This window comes from Zingiber officinale, chromosome 2B (genome assembly GCF_018446385.1).
Source record: "Zingiber officinale cultivar Zhangliang chromosome 2B, Zo_v1.1, whole genome shotgun sequence".
Classification (NCBI taxonomy): Eukaryota; Viridiplantae; Streptophyta; class Magnoliopsida; order Zingiberales; family Zingiberaceae; genus Zingiber; species Zingiber officinale.
Window position 1 is genome coordinate 151,443,281 of NC_055989.1, and position 17,600 is coordinate 151,460,880.

The 17,600-nt window shown below is 48.7% G+C and overlaps 1 protein-coding gene across 1 annotated transcript; it reads left to right on the forward strand.

Moving 5' to 3' along the window:
- The first annotated feature begins 3,282 nt into the window (after nt 1–3,282).
- Nucleotides 3,283–7,076, forward strand: LOC122048870 (actin cytoskeleton-regulatory complex protein pan-1-like). The gene is made up of 5 exons (XM_042610386.1): nt 3,283–3,885; nt 4,003–4,348; nt 5,808–6,043; nt 6,156–6,476; nt 6,576–7,076. Exons 1-5 carry the CDS (start codon nt 3,283–3,285, stop codon nt 7,074–7,076), a joined length of 2,007 nt encoding a protein of 668 aa, XP_042466320.1.
- Nucleotides 7,077–17,600: the final 10,524 nt, after the last annotated feature.

A 17,600-nucleotide genomic window follows, 5' to 3' on the forward strand; every position in this document is an offset into this window, starting at 1 on the left:
AGGTCGTTGGGCGTGAGAGCCTTGCTCACTTATAACTCGCACTAGGGCGAGAGTCTGGGACCCGACCGGGAAGGTCGTTGGGCGTGAGAGCCTTGCTCACTTATAACTCGCACTGCGGCGAGAGTCTGGGACAGCCGACCGGGAAGGTCGTTGGGCGTGAGAGCCTTGCTCACTTATAACTCGCACTGGGGCGAGAGTCTGGGACAGCCAACCTGGAAGGTCGTTGGGCGTGAGAGCTGGGGCGAGAGTCTGGGACAGCCAACCTGGAAGGTCGTTGGGCGTGAGAGTCTTGCTCACTTATAACTCGCACTGGAGCTAGAGTCTGGGACCCGACTTGGACGGCCGTTGGGCGTGAGAGCCTTGCTCACTTATAACTCGCACTAGGGCGAGAGTCTGGGACATCCGACCAGGAAGGTAGTTGAGCGTGAGAGCCTTGCTCACTTATAACTCGCACTGGGGCGAGAGTCTGGGACATCCGACCGGGAAGGTCGTTGGGCGTGAGAGCCTTGCTTACTTATAACTCGCACTGGGGCGAGAGTCTGGGACAGTCGGCCAGGAAGGTCGTTGGGCTTGAGAGCCTTGCTCACTTATAACTCGCACTGGGCCAGAGTCTAGGGCCCGACCGGGAAGGTCGTTGGGCGTGAGAGCCTTGCTCACTTATAACTCGCACTGGGGCAAGAGTCTGGGACAGCCGACCAGGAAGGTCATTGGGCGTGAGAGCCTTGCTCACTTATAACTCGCACTAGGGTGAGAGTTTGGGACCCGACCTGGACGGTCGTTGGGCGTGAGAGCCTTGCTCACTTATAACTCGCACTAGGGCGAGAGTGTGGGACCCGACCGGGAAGGTCGTTGGGCATGAGAGCCTTGCTCACTTATAACTCGTACTGGGGTGAGAGTCTGGGACAACCGACCGGGAAGGTCGTTGGGCGTGAGTGCCTTGCTCACTTATAACTCGCACTAGGGCGAGAGTCTGGGACAACCGACCAGGAAGGTCGTTGGGCGTGAGAGCATTGCTCACTTATAACTCACACTGGGGTGAGAGTCTGGGACCCGACTTGGATGGTCGTTGGGCGTGAGAGCCTTGCTCATTTATAACTCGCACTAGGGCGAGAGTTTGGGACATCCGACCAAGAAGGTCGTTGGGCGTGAGAGCCTTGCTCACTTATAACTCGCACTGGGGCGAGAGTCTGGGACACCCGATCAGGAAGGGACAGCCGACCAGGAAGGTCGTTGGGCGTGAGAGCTTTGCTCACTTATAACTCGCACTGGGGCGAGAGTCTGGGACAGCCGACCCGGAAGGTCGTTGGGCGTGAGAGCCTTGCTCACTTATAACTCGCACTAAGGCGAGAGTCTGGGACAGCCGACCGGTAAGGTCATTGGGCATGAGAGCCTTGCTCACTTATAACTCGCACTGGGGCGAGAGTTTGGGACAGCCGACTAGTAAGGTCGTTGGGCGTGTGAGCCTTGCTCACTTATAACTCGCACTGGGGCGAGAGTCTAGGACAGCCGACCGGGAAGGTCGTTGGGTGTGAGAGCCTGACTCACTTATAACTCGCACTAAAGCGAGAGTCTGGGACAGCCGACCGGGAATTCTTATGAAAACCCGTTCGGAAAATAGAGGTTGCCAACCTAGGGGTGATTTCCCGACCAGGATAGATGTTGCCGACCTGGGGGTGATTTCCCGACCAGGATAGATGTTGCCGATCTGTGAGTGATTTCCCGACCAGGATAGATGTTGCCGACCTGGGGGTAATTTTCCGACCAGGGATTGCTTGAAGAGACTGCTACGACCTCGTCTACAGGCAAAAAGATATACAGTATCAGATGTATTGTGAAGATAAAAATATTACAATCTTACCTAGCCCCTGGAAAAAGGATGTCTTGTGGCCTCGCCACATTCGAATTTCTTTCCCGCCCATCTTCTTCGTCGTTTCCCAAGGAGATTGCCTAGCAGACGTTTTCCGTACGCCCGCTTCCTCTCATGATTTCCTTATCACGTCTATCATTAATACGCTTCCTAGAGTAATGACACCTGTCCCATGCCTTTCTTGCTTACGCCGTATGACACCGCCGACTTCACTCCTTTTTGTACATGACTTCCTATAAGAGTATGTCATTCTGTGATCGGACGACATTGGACGCTTTACCCAAAAATATACTCGACTTATCTTTCGATATTCCCTAGGAAACCCCCTTTATAAGCCCTAAAGGCAGTCTGCCGTCGTTGCCTTGAGCGTTTCAACTACCCTCATCTTCTAGTTGCTTCGCTGTCTCTGGTGTCTCAGCCCTTCCCCTTCTTGACTCCTCACATCTGGTGCTCTTCCTCCTTTCGACTGACCTCTTCTTCGACCTTCCTAACCTTGATAATGACGGACGGTAAGGCCTCCTTTTGGTATTCGTGCTACATATCTGACATAGATGATCATGACCTGTCCGTGATTCAGTCTAACTTGAGACTTAGTGAGGATTACGAGCTTCGAGTTCCCACACCTAGCGAACATCCATCATCCCCTCCTGAAGGTTTCATGACTGTTTTCAAAGATCAACTTCTGGGAGGCCTTCATTTTCCCATGCATCCCTTTATCTCCTCTCTGAGCCGCTACTTTGGTATCTGCCCCTCTCAATTTGCTCCCAACTTCTTCAGAGCTGTATGTGGCACTATCATTCTATGTCGCATATACCAAATCCCCTTGACCGTTCAGCTATTCCATCATTTTTATTCTTTCAAACGCTCGGAACCAGCGTATACATGGTACAGGCTAGGCCTGGTTATAAGTTCTTTTCTGACATACCCTCTTCCAACAAAGGGTGGAAATCTTGTTTCCTCTTTATTAAATCACCTGAACCCTTGGTCGAGCCGACCCAATGGCGCTCTAACATTCCTTCTAACCTCCCTGTACACCAACATCAGCCTTCCTATGACGCCACTTCAGAAAAACTTCAAGGCGTGAGCGTTAGCTTGTCTATAATACTGTTGGAAGACTTTTTGTATTCTTTCGGGCTCAGCCCCGTTCAGGCAGAGATAGGGGCTCCGTTAGGTAAGACCTCGTTTTCCTTCTTGCTGTTCTTCGCTAACTGAGGTATTTTTCTTTTACTTTGTAGAGGCCGCTATGCTCCGTGCCTACTCCTCAAACACAAAACACCAATCTCTTGTCGTTTTGAAAGCCTTGAGTGCGGAGTTGAAACAGGGCTTGGCTGCTTCATCACAATCTGCCCCTTCTGCCTCACAATCTGCCCCACCTGCGCCGGCTCTGGAGGAAGCTTCCCCAACTCTTCCCCTGGATGCTGCTCTTGCGGAAGACCTTGCCACCTCGGAACAGGCCGAGGAAGAGCGAGCTGCTTCTCCTCCGCCTGCTAAACGCCTATGCCTTCAATGTAAAAGGAATCTTCAAAAGCCAGCGCTCATTCGCGGCCTCTCAATCTTCAAAAGCCAGGGCTGTTACTCCCGACCGGGAGATTGCCTTGGAGCCAGAGGTTCCCATCCTGTCGCCCCGAATATCCGCCCTGACACCCGGTCGGGATCTATCTCCCGAACAAGCCACTCTTCCCGCTCAAGCCTTCTCTCCTGGGCAGATCCGTTTTCCTATAATCGAACAACCCGGGAGTTCTGCCACTTTATCGGCCTCGCTTCCGGTAGCTGCTCCGGCCTCCACTTCTCGACCCAGGGGGAAGATTTCCAAAAAATATGCCTTCACCGCCTCCTGGCACCTGCCCTCCTCCACTGAGCCTGATGACGCCGAAGAAGCTACAGAAGATGCTCCTTCTGTTGTCGGCCTGGTTCAGTTACAGGGCGAGTTAGCCACGTCCTGGAGGGCAGGCAATCAGAAATTTTGGAACAATCCGCCATTGGAAGGGATGGACCAAGCTTCCCGCCAGATAGTTTCTGTGAGTTTTCTCTTATCAGGGCTCTTCCTTGGGAATTTCTTATAATTCTTCCTTATATGCTACATGCAGGCCTCTTCTGCTAGCCTAAGTGCGATTCAACACGCCGCCCACTTATAGAGGGAGAATGAAGTGTTGAAGGCTCGTCTTCAGGAGTTGGAGCTGTCGCTCACACCTCGTGATCCACTAAACCCGACCCCTGGGGACCTGGCGGGGTATCTACGCTTGATTGGGGAGTCTGCAAAGTCCGTCCGAAACATCTCCCATGCGACTTTTGACAAAATAAAGACCCTGGAGGCGTCTCTGCAGACCAGTGAGTTCAAAGTGGCTTCTGAGTCGGAGAGACGTCGCTTGCTGGTGGTTGAGTTGGATGAAAAGGACGCCCGGTTGACCACCCTATCCTCTGATCTGAAGAGTCTACAAGAAACCCAAGAGGCTCTTCAGAAAAGTTTAACAGATGTCCAAGGTCAGTTAGCTTCTAGTGCCGATCGGGAGAGAGCCCTCCAAAGTCGCTGGGAAGCCAGCCAAGCAACCCTCCAATCAATGCAAGCCGATCTTTTGAAAGCTCAAGAGAATGTTTCCCAAAGTCAAAAAGATTTGACTTTGGCCTGAGCTGATGCTAAGAAGGCCCGGACAGAGCTGGCCAATTATCAAGCAGGAGAAGTTGATCGTGTAAGAGCATATAGGTTATCCTACGTCTCATCTCCTTTTTTCCTGAGGAAGATTGGAGGTTTGATAAACCTTATGCTATGCTGTGGCGTGGCTGGCGGGGTTCGTCAAATGTTTGAGCAGGATCTGCTTCGCTCCGCCCATTCAGAAGACTTCTTGGATACCGCTCGCCTGATGAATGAGCTTCCGACCGGGTCACTTCCTTCCTTTAAAGATGACGACGACTTATTTCTCCTTCCTGAGCCTCCTACTGATACTGAGCCTTGATGTGGCACTGTATTCTGAACTTTAATGTAAAAATGAAACTGCCAAACTTTCGCTCAAACTATTTGCTTTGTAATTGCGGATTTGTCTTTGCCTTGGACTATTTAACCTTCTTATAATATGTTGACCTTATTATGATATGACATGACTGCTTGTCTTCGATCTTCCCTTAGCTCGTTAGCTTCTTATCAGTTGTCTTGTATGCTTCCCGACCTATATGAACCATGGCAATATGGAGGTGTACTTCGACCCTCTAGTTCAAGTTTTATCTGGCCCCGATCGGGATTCCCTTTTTTCTCTGGTTCAAATTTTATCTAGCCCCGGTCGGGATTCCCTTTTTTACCCCGACCTGTTTTCCTTGCCTTTTTCTACTCACCACTCAACTTGGCTTAGCGAATCACCCTGGTATGCGTTTATATCCCGACCTGTTTAACTTGCCTTTTTCTGCTGGCCGCTCAACTTGGCTTAGCAAACCACTCTATTCAGCGTTTATATCCCGACCTGTTTAACTTGTCTTTTTCTGCTAACTTCTCAACTTGGATTAGCAAACCACCCTGGTCTGCGTTTATATCCCGACCTGTTTAACTTACCTTTTTTTGCTGACCGTTATGGCTCAGCCACACCCCCTGGTCTGTTCTTTCCACCGTAATCCAAGTCAGGATAATTCCAGAGCGGGAATCAAGGGTTAATACCAGACCGGGAATCATAGAACACTTTAAGATGGTTGCATCTTTTCCCGCAATCTATCTCCTCGTACTTCGTGTCGATACTTTTCCGGATATACCCTTGGGCGTTATTTTCAAAGAAGATCCATTGGCCCTCTTTGCTCTCGCCATTTGTTGTGGACCAGTAGATAATGACTGACCAAACTACCCCTCCGCCCAGCGGCTATAAATAATCTCTTCTCGCTTTTGCCTCCAGACTTTCATGTCTTCTTCTTCTTCCCGCTTGAATCCCTTACTACTCCTGAATCCATGTTTTTGCGTCGATAGCTTCTCGCTTGATCTCTTCTCATTCTGTTTATTTTCACATGGCATCCTTCTCTCTTCTGTCTTCTCTGGTGGCAACATATTTTCTTGGCTCATCCACTTTCGACGAACTAGATCGAGATGACCTGCGATATACCTACGGAGTTGGGGATAACGCGCATGTGATCATTCCCACCGGCATACACCAATTTTTTGCTCCTCCTGATGGATATTGCACCTTCTTTAAAGAACAATTTGTGGTCGGCCTTCGTCTTCCTCTTCACCCCTTCTTTTCTGACGTGTGCCGCCACTTCAAAATTCCACTGGGACAACTGACGCCGAATTCCATAAGGATTCTCTGTGGATTTGTAGTGCTCTGTGACGTATGCAAGCTCTCCTGGTCCGCCCCTTTGTTCCACTGTTTCTTCACCCTCTGGTAGCATGAAGAAGGCACGTTCCGGTTCCAGCCTCGTCTTCGGACTGCTTTTTTCTCACCCCTGCAACCTTCTGAACCGAACTGGAGGAGCAAATTCTTCTACAGCCCGGCCCTTCACCCCGACGTCTCTTCAATCAATTAATCCTTCCCAACCAACCTCCAGCCCTGGTCGCGGTCGCGGTCGAAGATCAGCCAATGTACCTTACGCCAGCCTTGCCTTCAGAGAAGCTTCTCAAGCAGCTCGTCATGCACATTCTGTAAACGACCGCTTGAATCGTGATGCCCCTTCTTCCTCTCGGCGTAGGGTTCGGCTACCCTCCGAAGATTCTGACTCGGATGAATAGCCTCTGGCTCAGAGACTTCGCCGCAGGGCCCTCAATCCTAGACAAGATTCAGGTTCTTCCGCTGTTCCTCCGCCTCCTGTTGCAACCACCACTCCTCCTTCGCCTCCTATTGCAACCCCGACTCCTATCCCGAGCCAGGCAGATGCTTCCCCTGCTCCGCCCAAGGTTCAGGTCGAGCCTCCATTAGCTCAACCTTCAACTTCGCAACAACATCAGAGCACTGAGGGTGGCCCCTCGCATTGCCCTTCACCAGCAACTTCACCTCCAAAACCTTCTCAGGTGCCCCCCTCAGCTCCTTCTGGGTCAGCTGCTGGGCCTTCTAGCTCCGCTGCTGGGCCTTCCCAACCACCACCATCTGTTCCTCTCTATTATCGCACCACTGCTCCTTCTGAGGCTGAGTTAAAGTCACGGCAAGATGTTCCCACCAGCTCCTTAACAATGAAAGGTCGTTTGGCCACTTTGTGGGAAGAAAGTATGCATCAGATAGAACTCTTGCCGCCCCTGCCCAGATAGATAGATTCTCTGAGCTATATATCAAGGTAAGCTTCCATGAGTACCACAGCTATTATCCTCCCCATTCTTATCACATATTTCCTTCATGTCTCAGGCCTGTGCAAAGTCCTTGATAATAAACTAGTCCTTCCATACTGTTCATCATCAAAATAAGGTGTTGTGAGACATGGTAACAGAATTGGAACTTCAATTGAAAGACCCTGCACAGGCTAGTCATGCCTTGAGAGCCGAAATAATGGATCTGACCAAAAGGAAGACTTATCTGGAAGTATCCTTGGCGCGGGCTAACCACAAGCTAAAAGGCCTTAAAGAAGAAAAAAGCCAGGTCAATGTCGTGCACCAGCAACGCATGGATCAGCAAGCTTTGGTGCATCAGCGAGCTATTGACCAATTGACCCAGAAGCTGCGGGCCGCCGAAACCTTAGCACAGGAGCAAGACAAGAAACTAAAATCTCAAGCGGCTCAATTAACGTCTCAAGTGGCAGAACTTCTGACAGCTCGGACTGAACTGGCTCAAGCCCGGGCTACTGCTGAAGGAGTATCTACAGCCCTGATTGTTTATAAGGAAGGGGAGAATGATCGATGCAAATAGAGCCGCGGCCTGTATCTGCGTTCTCCAGAGTTTTGTACACAAGCAGGACATCATTTCTCCACATCTGTTGTATCTGGCGCGGCTGGGGCTCTGCGACAACTTTACGAACAGGGCTACTTAAAATCAGCTCCTCCCGCTGAGTTCTTGGATCTTGACCGGATCCTTAAAGAGATCCCGGATGACATTTTTGCTCCTTTCAAATGATTCTTATTCAACGCCTGTACATAATGTAACTTAAAGACTTCCTATGAAACTTTATTTTTTTTCTTAACGCACATCCATTTGCACTTTGAGGTCTACTTTGCTAAAGTTTCTTAGTCTGTTGAAAGAAATATTAAGATGTACAGTTTTCGCTTTGACATATCCTCTTACCGCACTATCTGGTCTACTTCTAGCCCCGACCTTTATCCCGACCTGTCAAACATATGACAGCCCGGCCTATTCCCCTTTATATGCTTCTTTAAACTCGATAAGGCCGCAAGTAGTTAGCACTCCACGGTCTATCTAACTTCTTGCCTTGATTATCCTGCAAATAATAAGCTCCGGACGACAATTTCTTGATAACTTTGTAAGGCCCATCCCACTGCGGTGCTAACTTGGCCACATCTCCCACAGGCTTAATTTGCTTCCAGACCAGATCTCCTTCCCCAAAGAATCGAGGAATCACTCTTCTGTTATAATTTTGCCTCATTCTTTGTCGATAGGCCTCCAGCCGAGCTGCCGTCCTATCACGGGTTTCACTAATGAGATCCAGTTCATCCAACCGCCGCTCTGCGTTTCCTTTATCATATAATATCCTCCTGACTGATGGCACTCCAATTTCTATGGGTACTACCGCTTCGTTGCTATAAACCAGATGGAATGGTGTCAAACCAGTACTTTCTCGGGGTGTTGTATGGTAGGCCCATAGGATGCTTGAGAGCTCTTCCACCCAGTTATCTCCCACATAATCCAGCTTAACCTTCAGACCTCGTACTATTTCTCGATTAACCACTTCGGTCTGGCCATTGCTTTGCGGGTATGTCACTGAAGTGAAGGCTTACGTTATGTCAAATCCTTTACACCAGGCCTGGATTTTTTGCCCTTGAAATTGCCTTCCGTTGTCTGACACCAGTTTGTGCGGAATACCGAACCTGCAAAAAATGTTCTTCCATAGAAATTGGATGACGACATCTTCTGTGATCTTGGCCAGGGCATCTGCTTCCACCCACTTGGAGAAATAATCCACCACCACCAATAAGAAACGTCTCGGACACGGGGCCATCGGAAATGGTCTCACAATATCCATACCCCATTGATCAAAAGGACACGAGACTATAGATGTTCTTAGCAGAGCCGTCGGTCGATGTGTTAAAATTTGATGTTTTTGGCAGGACAGGCAAGTATTTACCAGCTTATGAGCATCCTTCTGTAAAGTAGGCCAGAAATACCCAGCCAGGAGTATCTTGCGAGATAATGTCCGACCGCCTACATGACTGCCACAGCATCCCAGATGTATTTCTCGCAAGGCCTGGTCGGCCTCCTCCATACCCAAGCATTTGAGTAAGGGTCTAGAGAAGGACCTTTTGTAGAGCTGATCCCCGATCATGACATAAGCATGTGCTTGCTTCCTTACCAACCGTGATTCTTCTGGGTCAGCCGGTAAGATACCCTGCCTAAGATAGTTGATCATGAGTGCCCGCCAATCAATAGTTTCCTCCCTATTATTTTGCAAATCTATCTGAGCTATAAGGAAGGTTTGTGTCGTTGACCGGTCCAACACCCAAGTGGTTAAGGAACTGGTCATCTTTGCTAGCTCATCTGCCTTCTCATTCTCCGCCCTGGGGATCTTGGTTACTGTGACTTCTGCAAATTCCTCTTTCATCTTCTCATAAGCTTCCCGATATACTTGTAATTTATCACAATTTATCATAAAGTTGTCGGCTACTTGCTGAGTTACTAGCTGGGAATCTGAATAAATGATTACCCGGGCTGCCCTACATGCCAGGCTGCTTGCAGTCCTGCCAACAAAGTCTCATATTCTGCCTCATTATTGGTGGCTCAGAAATTCAATCGGACAACCAATTGGAGTATATCCCCTTGGGGAGATATCAATAAGATCCCGACCCCGCTTCCTTGATGAGTGGCCGATCCATCCACATAGACCTTCCAGGTTTCTTCAGAGTTGGTCTGATGAATTTCTGTTAAGAAGTCTGCCAAAGCCTGTGCCTTAATGGCTGTGCACGGCTGGTATTGTATGTCATATTCCCCTAACTCTGTCGCCCATTTGATAAGCCGGCCTGCAACTTCTACATTAGTCAGGGCTCTTCCCATGGTGCTATTGATCAGAACCGTGATAGGATGTGCTAAGAAATAAGGTCTTAACCGCCGAGCCATAAGAACCAATCCGTAAACTAACTTTTCGAGGGTCGTGTATCGAGACTCGGCCCCTTTTAATAGATGACTGAAGAAATACACTGGCCGTTGTACATTTTCATATTCTTTAACAAGCACATCCCCTACGGTCTCGGGGGTGGCAGATAAGTAGACCCATAATGGTTCTCCAACAACTGGCTTGAATAGAGATGGCAGAGCCTCCAAATACTTCTTCAGCTCCTTAAAAGCTCGGGTACATTCTTCATCCCATTGGACCTTGGAGACCTTCCTGAGCACTTTGAAGAAAGGAGCAGCCCGGTCTGCAGATCTGGAAATGAATCTTGACAGGGCTGTTATTCTGCCGACCAGCTTCTGCGTTTCCTTTAAATTCTGGGGAGCCTGCATATCGCGTAATGCCCGAACCTTTTCTAGATTAGCTTCTATTCCCCGCTCGGTCACCAAGTAGCCCAAGAATTTTCCTCCTTTAGCCCCAAACAAACATTTCAAGGGGTTCAGCTTCAGCTCATATTGCTGGAGAGTCTTGCATGTTTCTTCTACATCCTTGATCAGGTTCACGGCTAAAGGGGACTTGATGAGTATATCATCCACATAAACCTCCACATTGCGCCCGATCTGCTCCCGGAAGATTTTGTCCATCATTCTTTAGTATGTGGCTCCTGCGTTTCTGAGACCGAAGGGCATGACAGTATAACAGAAGGTATCATCAGCCGTAATGAAGATAACCTTTTCTTGGTCAACCGCTAAAGGTATCTGATGATACCCTTGGTATGCATCCAGCATGCAGATCCTCTCGCAGCCAGCAGTGGAATCCACCATCTGATCGATCAGGGGCAGAGGATAGCAATCCTTGGGACTAGCTCGGTTGAGATCTCGGAAATCTATGCATACCCTCCACTTATTGTTGGGCTTCTTTACTAAAACCACATTAGAGAGCCAGGACGGGAACTGCACTTCTCGAACGTGGCCTGCCTTCCTGAGCTGATCCACCTCGGCTCTGATTATTTTGTTCTGGTCGGCCGAGAAGTTTCTTTTCTTTTACTTGACTGGTCGGGAGTCCGGCAGTAGATGTAACTGTTGGTGCAGCGGAGACCGGCAAGAGGGGGTGAATTGCCTGCAGACAAAAATTATACCCTCCTCAATGCTTTCCAACTCTTAAAATGAAGCAACAATATTAAATCAACTACACAAATAAAAGGAGACAGAAATTAACCTGGTTACAACCAAGAGGGTTGTTAATCCAGGGCAGTAAGAAAAGCGCAGTAAGAAAAACTCCTTCTCAGAAGGCGGAGAAGCCTTTTACACTTTGACAGCATAGTAGTTGCTTAAACAGAGATTACTAGAGTTGCTATTCGTTCGTATTCGATGATCTCCAATAGCTACTCGAGGCCCTCTTTATATAGGGGTTCTAGAGTCTATCTGTTAACCTGATCTTCGAGATCAGGTTTGACTAGAGAGGGATCGATCGACCGATCCCTAGGTTCGGTCGACCGAACCTGCTGTACCTGCCCATCTTTCCGTCCAGGTACAGTCTCTGTGGATCGAGCTCAGGTTCGGTCGACCGATCATTGTGTTCGGTCGACCAATCGACCAACGGTCTTCCTCTACACTGGCCCGATCAAAACGCTCGACTGAGTCTCTGGATAAACGTTGGTTCGGTCGACCGATCAAGGGATTCGGTCGACCAATCAGTCCCCCAACTGCTGACTTGCTGACGTGGCTTCTGACGTGTCACCAGCGGCTGGTCTTCTGAGGATTGGGGTTCGGTCGACCGATCATGGGGTTCGATCGACCGAACCGTTGACAAGTCAACTCCAGTTGACTTGCTCCGGTTCGGCTCCTTGGGTGATTGCGGCCCACCGGAATAGGGCTCACCCGAACCCAATTCCCGGCCTTCTCCTCGAGCAGGCTTCCGTCCGGCTTCTCGTCCCTCGAACGCCGCGCACGTTCTTCTCGCTCCACCTGAGTACTCTTCCGTAGCTCTCTCATCCTTCGGACGCACCGAGCCCGTCGGCTTCCTTCCCGTGCCGTCCTTCTCGCTAGCTGCGTCTTCCGCTCGACTTCTTGTGCTCCTAAGTTCCTGCACACTCAGACACAGGGGTCAGACAAAACGCAGGACCTAACCAACTTGGTTGATCACATCAAAACTATCACGGGGTCCAACAATCTCCCCCTTTTTGATGTGCATCAACCCAAGTTCAAGTTAGGGTTCACAAACAGATAGTAATTTAAGAAAATTACTAAACTAACAGTTCAGGCATGAATTTGCAACTTTAAAATACATTGCACTAAGAAAGTTTATATTTTTATATTTAAAAAAAAAATTTAACTAACTCCCCCTAACTGTATTTTTCTTTATTCTCCCCCTTTGATCACAACAAAAACGGGGTGCAAACAAATTACCTAAATTGAGTTAGGTTTAATTTCGAAAATTTCTAAGTTTTGAAAAAATTTCTAAGTTAAAGTTTCATGAAACAATTTTTCTAGAAAAAGTTTTAAAGAATATTTCAGGAAATGTTTAAAATCTTTTTAAAGCATTGTTTAATTCAAATATTAATGCTTTTATCAGAAATTTAAACATTTTTATTTCGATATTTCAGCTTCCAAGTCGTGGCGAGACACTAGGCCTTCTTGGTTATTGGAGCAACAACCACTTCCTTAGACAAAGCTTCCATAAAGAAACTCAAAGTTTAATTTTCTCACTGTAAGCTTTTTAATTTTTGAGAAAAATTAATCAAGTACAGATTTTGGAACCCAGTAAAGGTTCCTTCCTACAGGATTCTTTAAAAACATAGGGGGTATATAACTTTTAGGAATTTTCCTAAGTTGACCCTGATGTTGTTTAATGTACCAATTCAATTTTCCATAAATTCTAACTTTTGATTTTGGAAATCTATTTAAGCATGCATCAGTTTTCAATTTTTCAATTTCTAATTTTAATTTATCATTCTCTGATTTTAGATGATCATACATTTCTAACGGGCATGCTCTTGCTAGGTTCAACTTTAGTTCAGCATTCTCTTTTTCTAAATGATCTAACTCTCTAGAAAGAGACTTGATAACTTTAAAAGATTGAGTTGGGGTTAGATTGCGTACCTTACTTACTTGTTCTGGTGACGCTCCCCCTTCACTGTTGCTTTCTTCTTTTGATGATCCTCCCCCTTCATCGATGCTCATTTCTGAGCTTGACATTTCTTCTTGCTGATGGTTGGCCATCAGCGCTAGTCCCGAGAATTATTCGACTTCCGATTCGGAGGATGACAAGTCATCCCACATGGCCTTTAGGTTCTTGTGCTTGGAGGATGCTGGTTTCTTGTACTTGGCCTTCTCCTTTTGCTTGCTCTTCAATTTCAGGCAGTCATCCTTGATGTGCCCTTCTTCGTTGCAGTTGTAGCAATGAATCGTTCTTCTTTTTCTCTCATGCCTCTGCGATCTAAATTTGTTAGATTTAAAAAATTTATTGAAGCGTCTTACCAATAGTGCCGCTTCTGATTCGTCGACCGAGGCTTCGGAGTCAGAACTGTTCATTTTTACCTTTAAGGCAATGTTCTGACTGGTCTTCTCTACTCCATTAAGCTCTGAAACTCGAGATTCGTGAATTTCAAAAGTGGAAAATAATTGTTCTAAAGTACTTACCTCGAGGTCCTTAGAGATGTAGTACGCATCTACTAAGGAGGCCCACTCTGGAGTTCTAGAGAAAGCGTTGAGCGCATACCAGATAGAGTCACGGTTCGTTACCTCTTCTCCAAGATTGGTTAGTTGCGTGATCATCTCTTTGATCCTTGCTTGGAGCTGCGCTACCTTCTCACCTTGGTTCATCCGGAGGTTCGTCAACTGGTTTCGGAGGATGTCGCGCCTCGCTAGCTTCGCTTCGGAGGTACCTTCGTGGAGCTCCAGGAATTTCTCCCAGAGATCTTTCGCGGAGTCGTAACTTCCGATCCGATTTACCTCCTGAGGTAGTAGTACACTGAGTAGATGGAACTCAGCCTTTCCGTTGGCGACGAAGTCGGCTTGCTCCCTCTTGCTCCATGTGTTTTCTTCTTTATCTTTCGGCGCTGCAAAACCATATTTCATAGTAATTAAAATATCAAAGTCTGTTTTAAAGAATACCTCCATTTTTCGCTTCCATGTAGCGAAATCTCCGTCGAACTTCGGGGGATGGATGTTCGCGCCGGCCATTGTTCAGATCTTTGTGCTTCAGATGGCGGTTAGTCCCTCTGAGGCTGTTGGGCTCTGATACCACTTGTTGGTGCAGCGGAGACCGGCAAGAGGGGGGGGGGGGTGAATTGCCTGCAGACAAAAATTATACTCTCCTCCAAGCTTTCCAACTCTTAAAATGAAACAACAATATTAAATCAACTACAGAAATAAAAGGAGGCAGAAATTAACCTGGTTACAACCAAGAGGGTTGTTAATCCAGGGCAGTAAGAAAAACTCCTTCTCAGAAGGCGGAGAAGCCTTTTACACTTTGACAGCACAGTAGTTGCTTAAACAGAGATTACTAGAGTTGCTATTCGTTCGTATTTGATGATCTCCAATAGCTACTCGAGACCCTCTTTATATAGGGGTTCTAGAGTCTATCTGTTAACCTGATCTTCGGGGATCAGGTTTGACTAGAGAGGGATCGGTCAACCGATCCCTACGTTCGGTCGACCGAACCTGCTGTACCTGCCCATCTTTCCGTCCAGGTATAGTCTCTGTGGATCGAGCTCAGGTTCGGCCGACCGATCATTGTGTTCGGTTGACCGATCGGCCAACGGTCTTCCTCTGCGCTGGCCCGATCAAAACGCTCGACTGAGTCTCTGGATAAACGTTGGGTCGGTCGACCGATCAAGGGGTTCGGTCGACCAATCAGTTCCCCAACGGCTGACTTGCTGACGTGGCTTCTGACGTGTCACCAGCGGTTGGTCTTCTGAGGATTGGGGTTCGGTCGACCGATCATGGGGTTCGGTCGACCGATCGGCCAACGGTCTTCCTCGGGATATAGGGACCCTCTTTATATAGGGGTTCTAGAGTCTATCTGTTAACCTGATCTTCGGGATCAGGTTTGACTAGAGAGGGATCGGTCGACCGATCCCTCGAGACCCTCTTTATATAGGGGTTCTAGAGTCTATCTGTTAACCTGATCTTCGGGATCAGGTTTGACTAGAGAGGGATCGGTCGACCGATCCCTAGGTTAGGTCGACCGAACCTGCTGTACCTGCCCATCTTTCCGTCCAGGTACAGTCTCTGTGGATCGAGCTCAGGTTCGGCCGACCGATCATTGTGTTCGGTCGACCGATCGGCCAACGGTCTTCCTCTGCGCTGGCCCGATCAAAACGCTCGACTGAGTCTCTGGATAAACGTTGGGTCGGTCGACCGATCAAGGGGTTCGGTCGACCAATCAGTTCCCCAACGGCTGACTTGCTGACGTGGCTTCTGACGTGTCACCAGCGGTTGGTCTTCTGAGGATTGGGGTTCGATCGACCGATCATGGGGTTCGGTCGACCGAATCGTTGACAAGTCAACTCCAGTTGACTTGCTCCGGTTCGGCTCCTTGGGTGATTGCGGCCCACCGGAATAGGGCTCACCCGAACCCAATTCCCGGCCTTCTCCTCGAGCAAGCTTCCGTCCGACTTCTGGTCCCTCGAACGCCGTGCACGTTCTTCTCGCTCCACCGGAGTACTCTTCCGCAGCTCTCTCGTCCTTCGGATGCACCGAGCCCGTCGGCTTCCTTCCCGTGCCGTCCTTCTCGCTAGCTGCGTCTTCCGCTCGACTTCCTGTGCTCTTAAGTTCCTTCACACTCAGACACAGGGGTCAGACAAAACGCAGGACCTAACCAACTTGGTTGATCATATCAAAACTATCACGGGGTCCAACAGTAACTTATGCTCTGCTACCTCAGGCTTGACCCCAGGTAACTCCTCTGTAGACCAGGTGAAGACATCCTGGTTACGGATCAAGCATTGGACTAACTCTTCCTTGAGAGGAGAAGGGAGGTCGGTTGCCAAGCGAGTTAGACTTTTAGGTCATTCAGCGTACAGTTGCACCTCCTCCCAGGGGATGGGTTCTTCAGCCATAGGCAAAGGTTCTTCTTGCTTGCATCCTTTGATTTTTACTGGCCTATACTTGTACCATATCAATGTAGCATCAATGAGAGACCCTCTGCTCTCCCTTGACTTCCCCGACCTGCTCGCCAATGGGAAATTTGATTTTTTGATGAAAGGTAGAAATAGCGGCCCTAAATTCATGCAGGGCGGGCCTTCCCAAGATGACGTTATAAGAGGAGGGGGAATCAACTGTTGGTGCGGGAAGCATTCGACGATCGACCGTTGTTTTGATAATGGCAAAGGTATCCAAAGTTAAGTTGTTTTGTGATCTAACGTACTTAATTGAGTGTTTCAGGAAAGTCCTAGCTGCGGTTAAGCAGGTGGAAAATCCTAGGGGGTGGTAACCTTAGGTCATAGGGGGTGGTAACCCCAGGTCATAGGGGGTGGTAACCCTATGCGGAAAGTCTTGGCGGGTCGAGAGCTTCAGGCAAAAGTCCTAGGGGGGTAACCCTAGGTGGAAAGTCCTGGTGTCGCGAACCAGGTGAAAGACTGGACTAGCCGGGAAGCGGAAGTCCAGCAGAAAGTTCGGAAGCTTCGAACGCTGAGCAAAAGTCTAATCGATCTGGAGGATCGCATTGGCATCAGGTAAATCTCCTAAGTGGAGTAGGTGAGGACGCGTTCCTCGTAGAGGGAACAGTAGGCGTCGGGTCGACCTAGGGTTTCCGGTTGGAAATCCGAAGTCAGACCCAGACAGTTCGACGACTGTCAAGTATATCTATCTTATTGTTTCTGTGCTAACTTTGTCTTGCAGGGTATGTGTTTGAGACTAACGCAATTTGCAGGAACAAAGGGGCAACTTAGACCTCGGATGAACAGTGGCCGAGGCGCCTCCATGGGGTTTGGAGGCGCCTCGGGTGCTAGCCGAAGCCAGCTGTCCAGAGACGCTGGAGGCACCTCGGAGGTCACTGGAGGCACCTTGGACCAGGCGTTGGAGGCGCCTTGGAGCAGCTTGGAGGCGCCTTCAGTGGGATAAGGTGCGACCAGATCAGAGTTGATCCACGCGTGCAACTCGGCGGCCTGGAGGCGCCTCGGACAGGCTTGGAGGCGCCTCCAGCACTGTTTAAAAGGGGACTTCGAGCAGCAGCTTAGAACAAAAAATTCACGAGCGATCCTTCTGCGTTCAACTGCTAACGAGGTCATCTCGAAGTGCTGTGATGACATACCGACGACCCTGAACTCTAGATTTTGATATTCTTACTGTCGGTATTATTTTCTTTCATAGTTCTAATTGTAATAATCTTGTAACAATCTTTTCGAGCTTATAGTTGTTGCCCACTGAAAGCGGTCAACGACCGCGGGCCTTGGAGTAGGAGTCGCCACAGGCTCCGAACCAAGTAAACGATCGTGTTCTTGTGTGTTTGCTTTAGCTTTATTTCCACTGCGTTACTCGTAAGATTTCTGAATCGAACGAAATAGCCACGAGCGCTATTCACCCCCACCCCCTCTAGCGCTTTCGATCCAACAATTGGT

Excerpts from the sequence above, each read along its gene's own strand:
- LOC122048870 (XM_042610386.1), top strand. The coding sequence starts at position 3,283 with ATGCTGCTCTTGCGGAAGACCTTGCCACCTCGGAACAGGCCGAGGAAG. Across the intron at positions 6,044-6,155 it reads TCTTTAAAGAACAATTTGTG|TGCTCTGTGACGTATGCAAG; the intron begins GTCGGCCTTCGT and ends GTGGATTTGTAG. Across the intron at positions 6,477-6,575 it reads CAGCTCGTCATGCACATTCT|AGACTTCGCCGCAGGGCCCT; the intron begins GTAAACGACCGC and ends CCTCTGGCTCAG.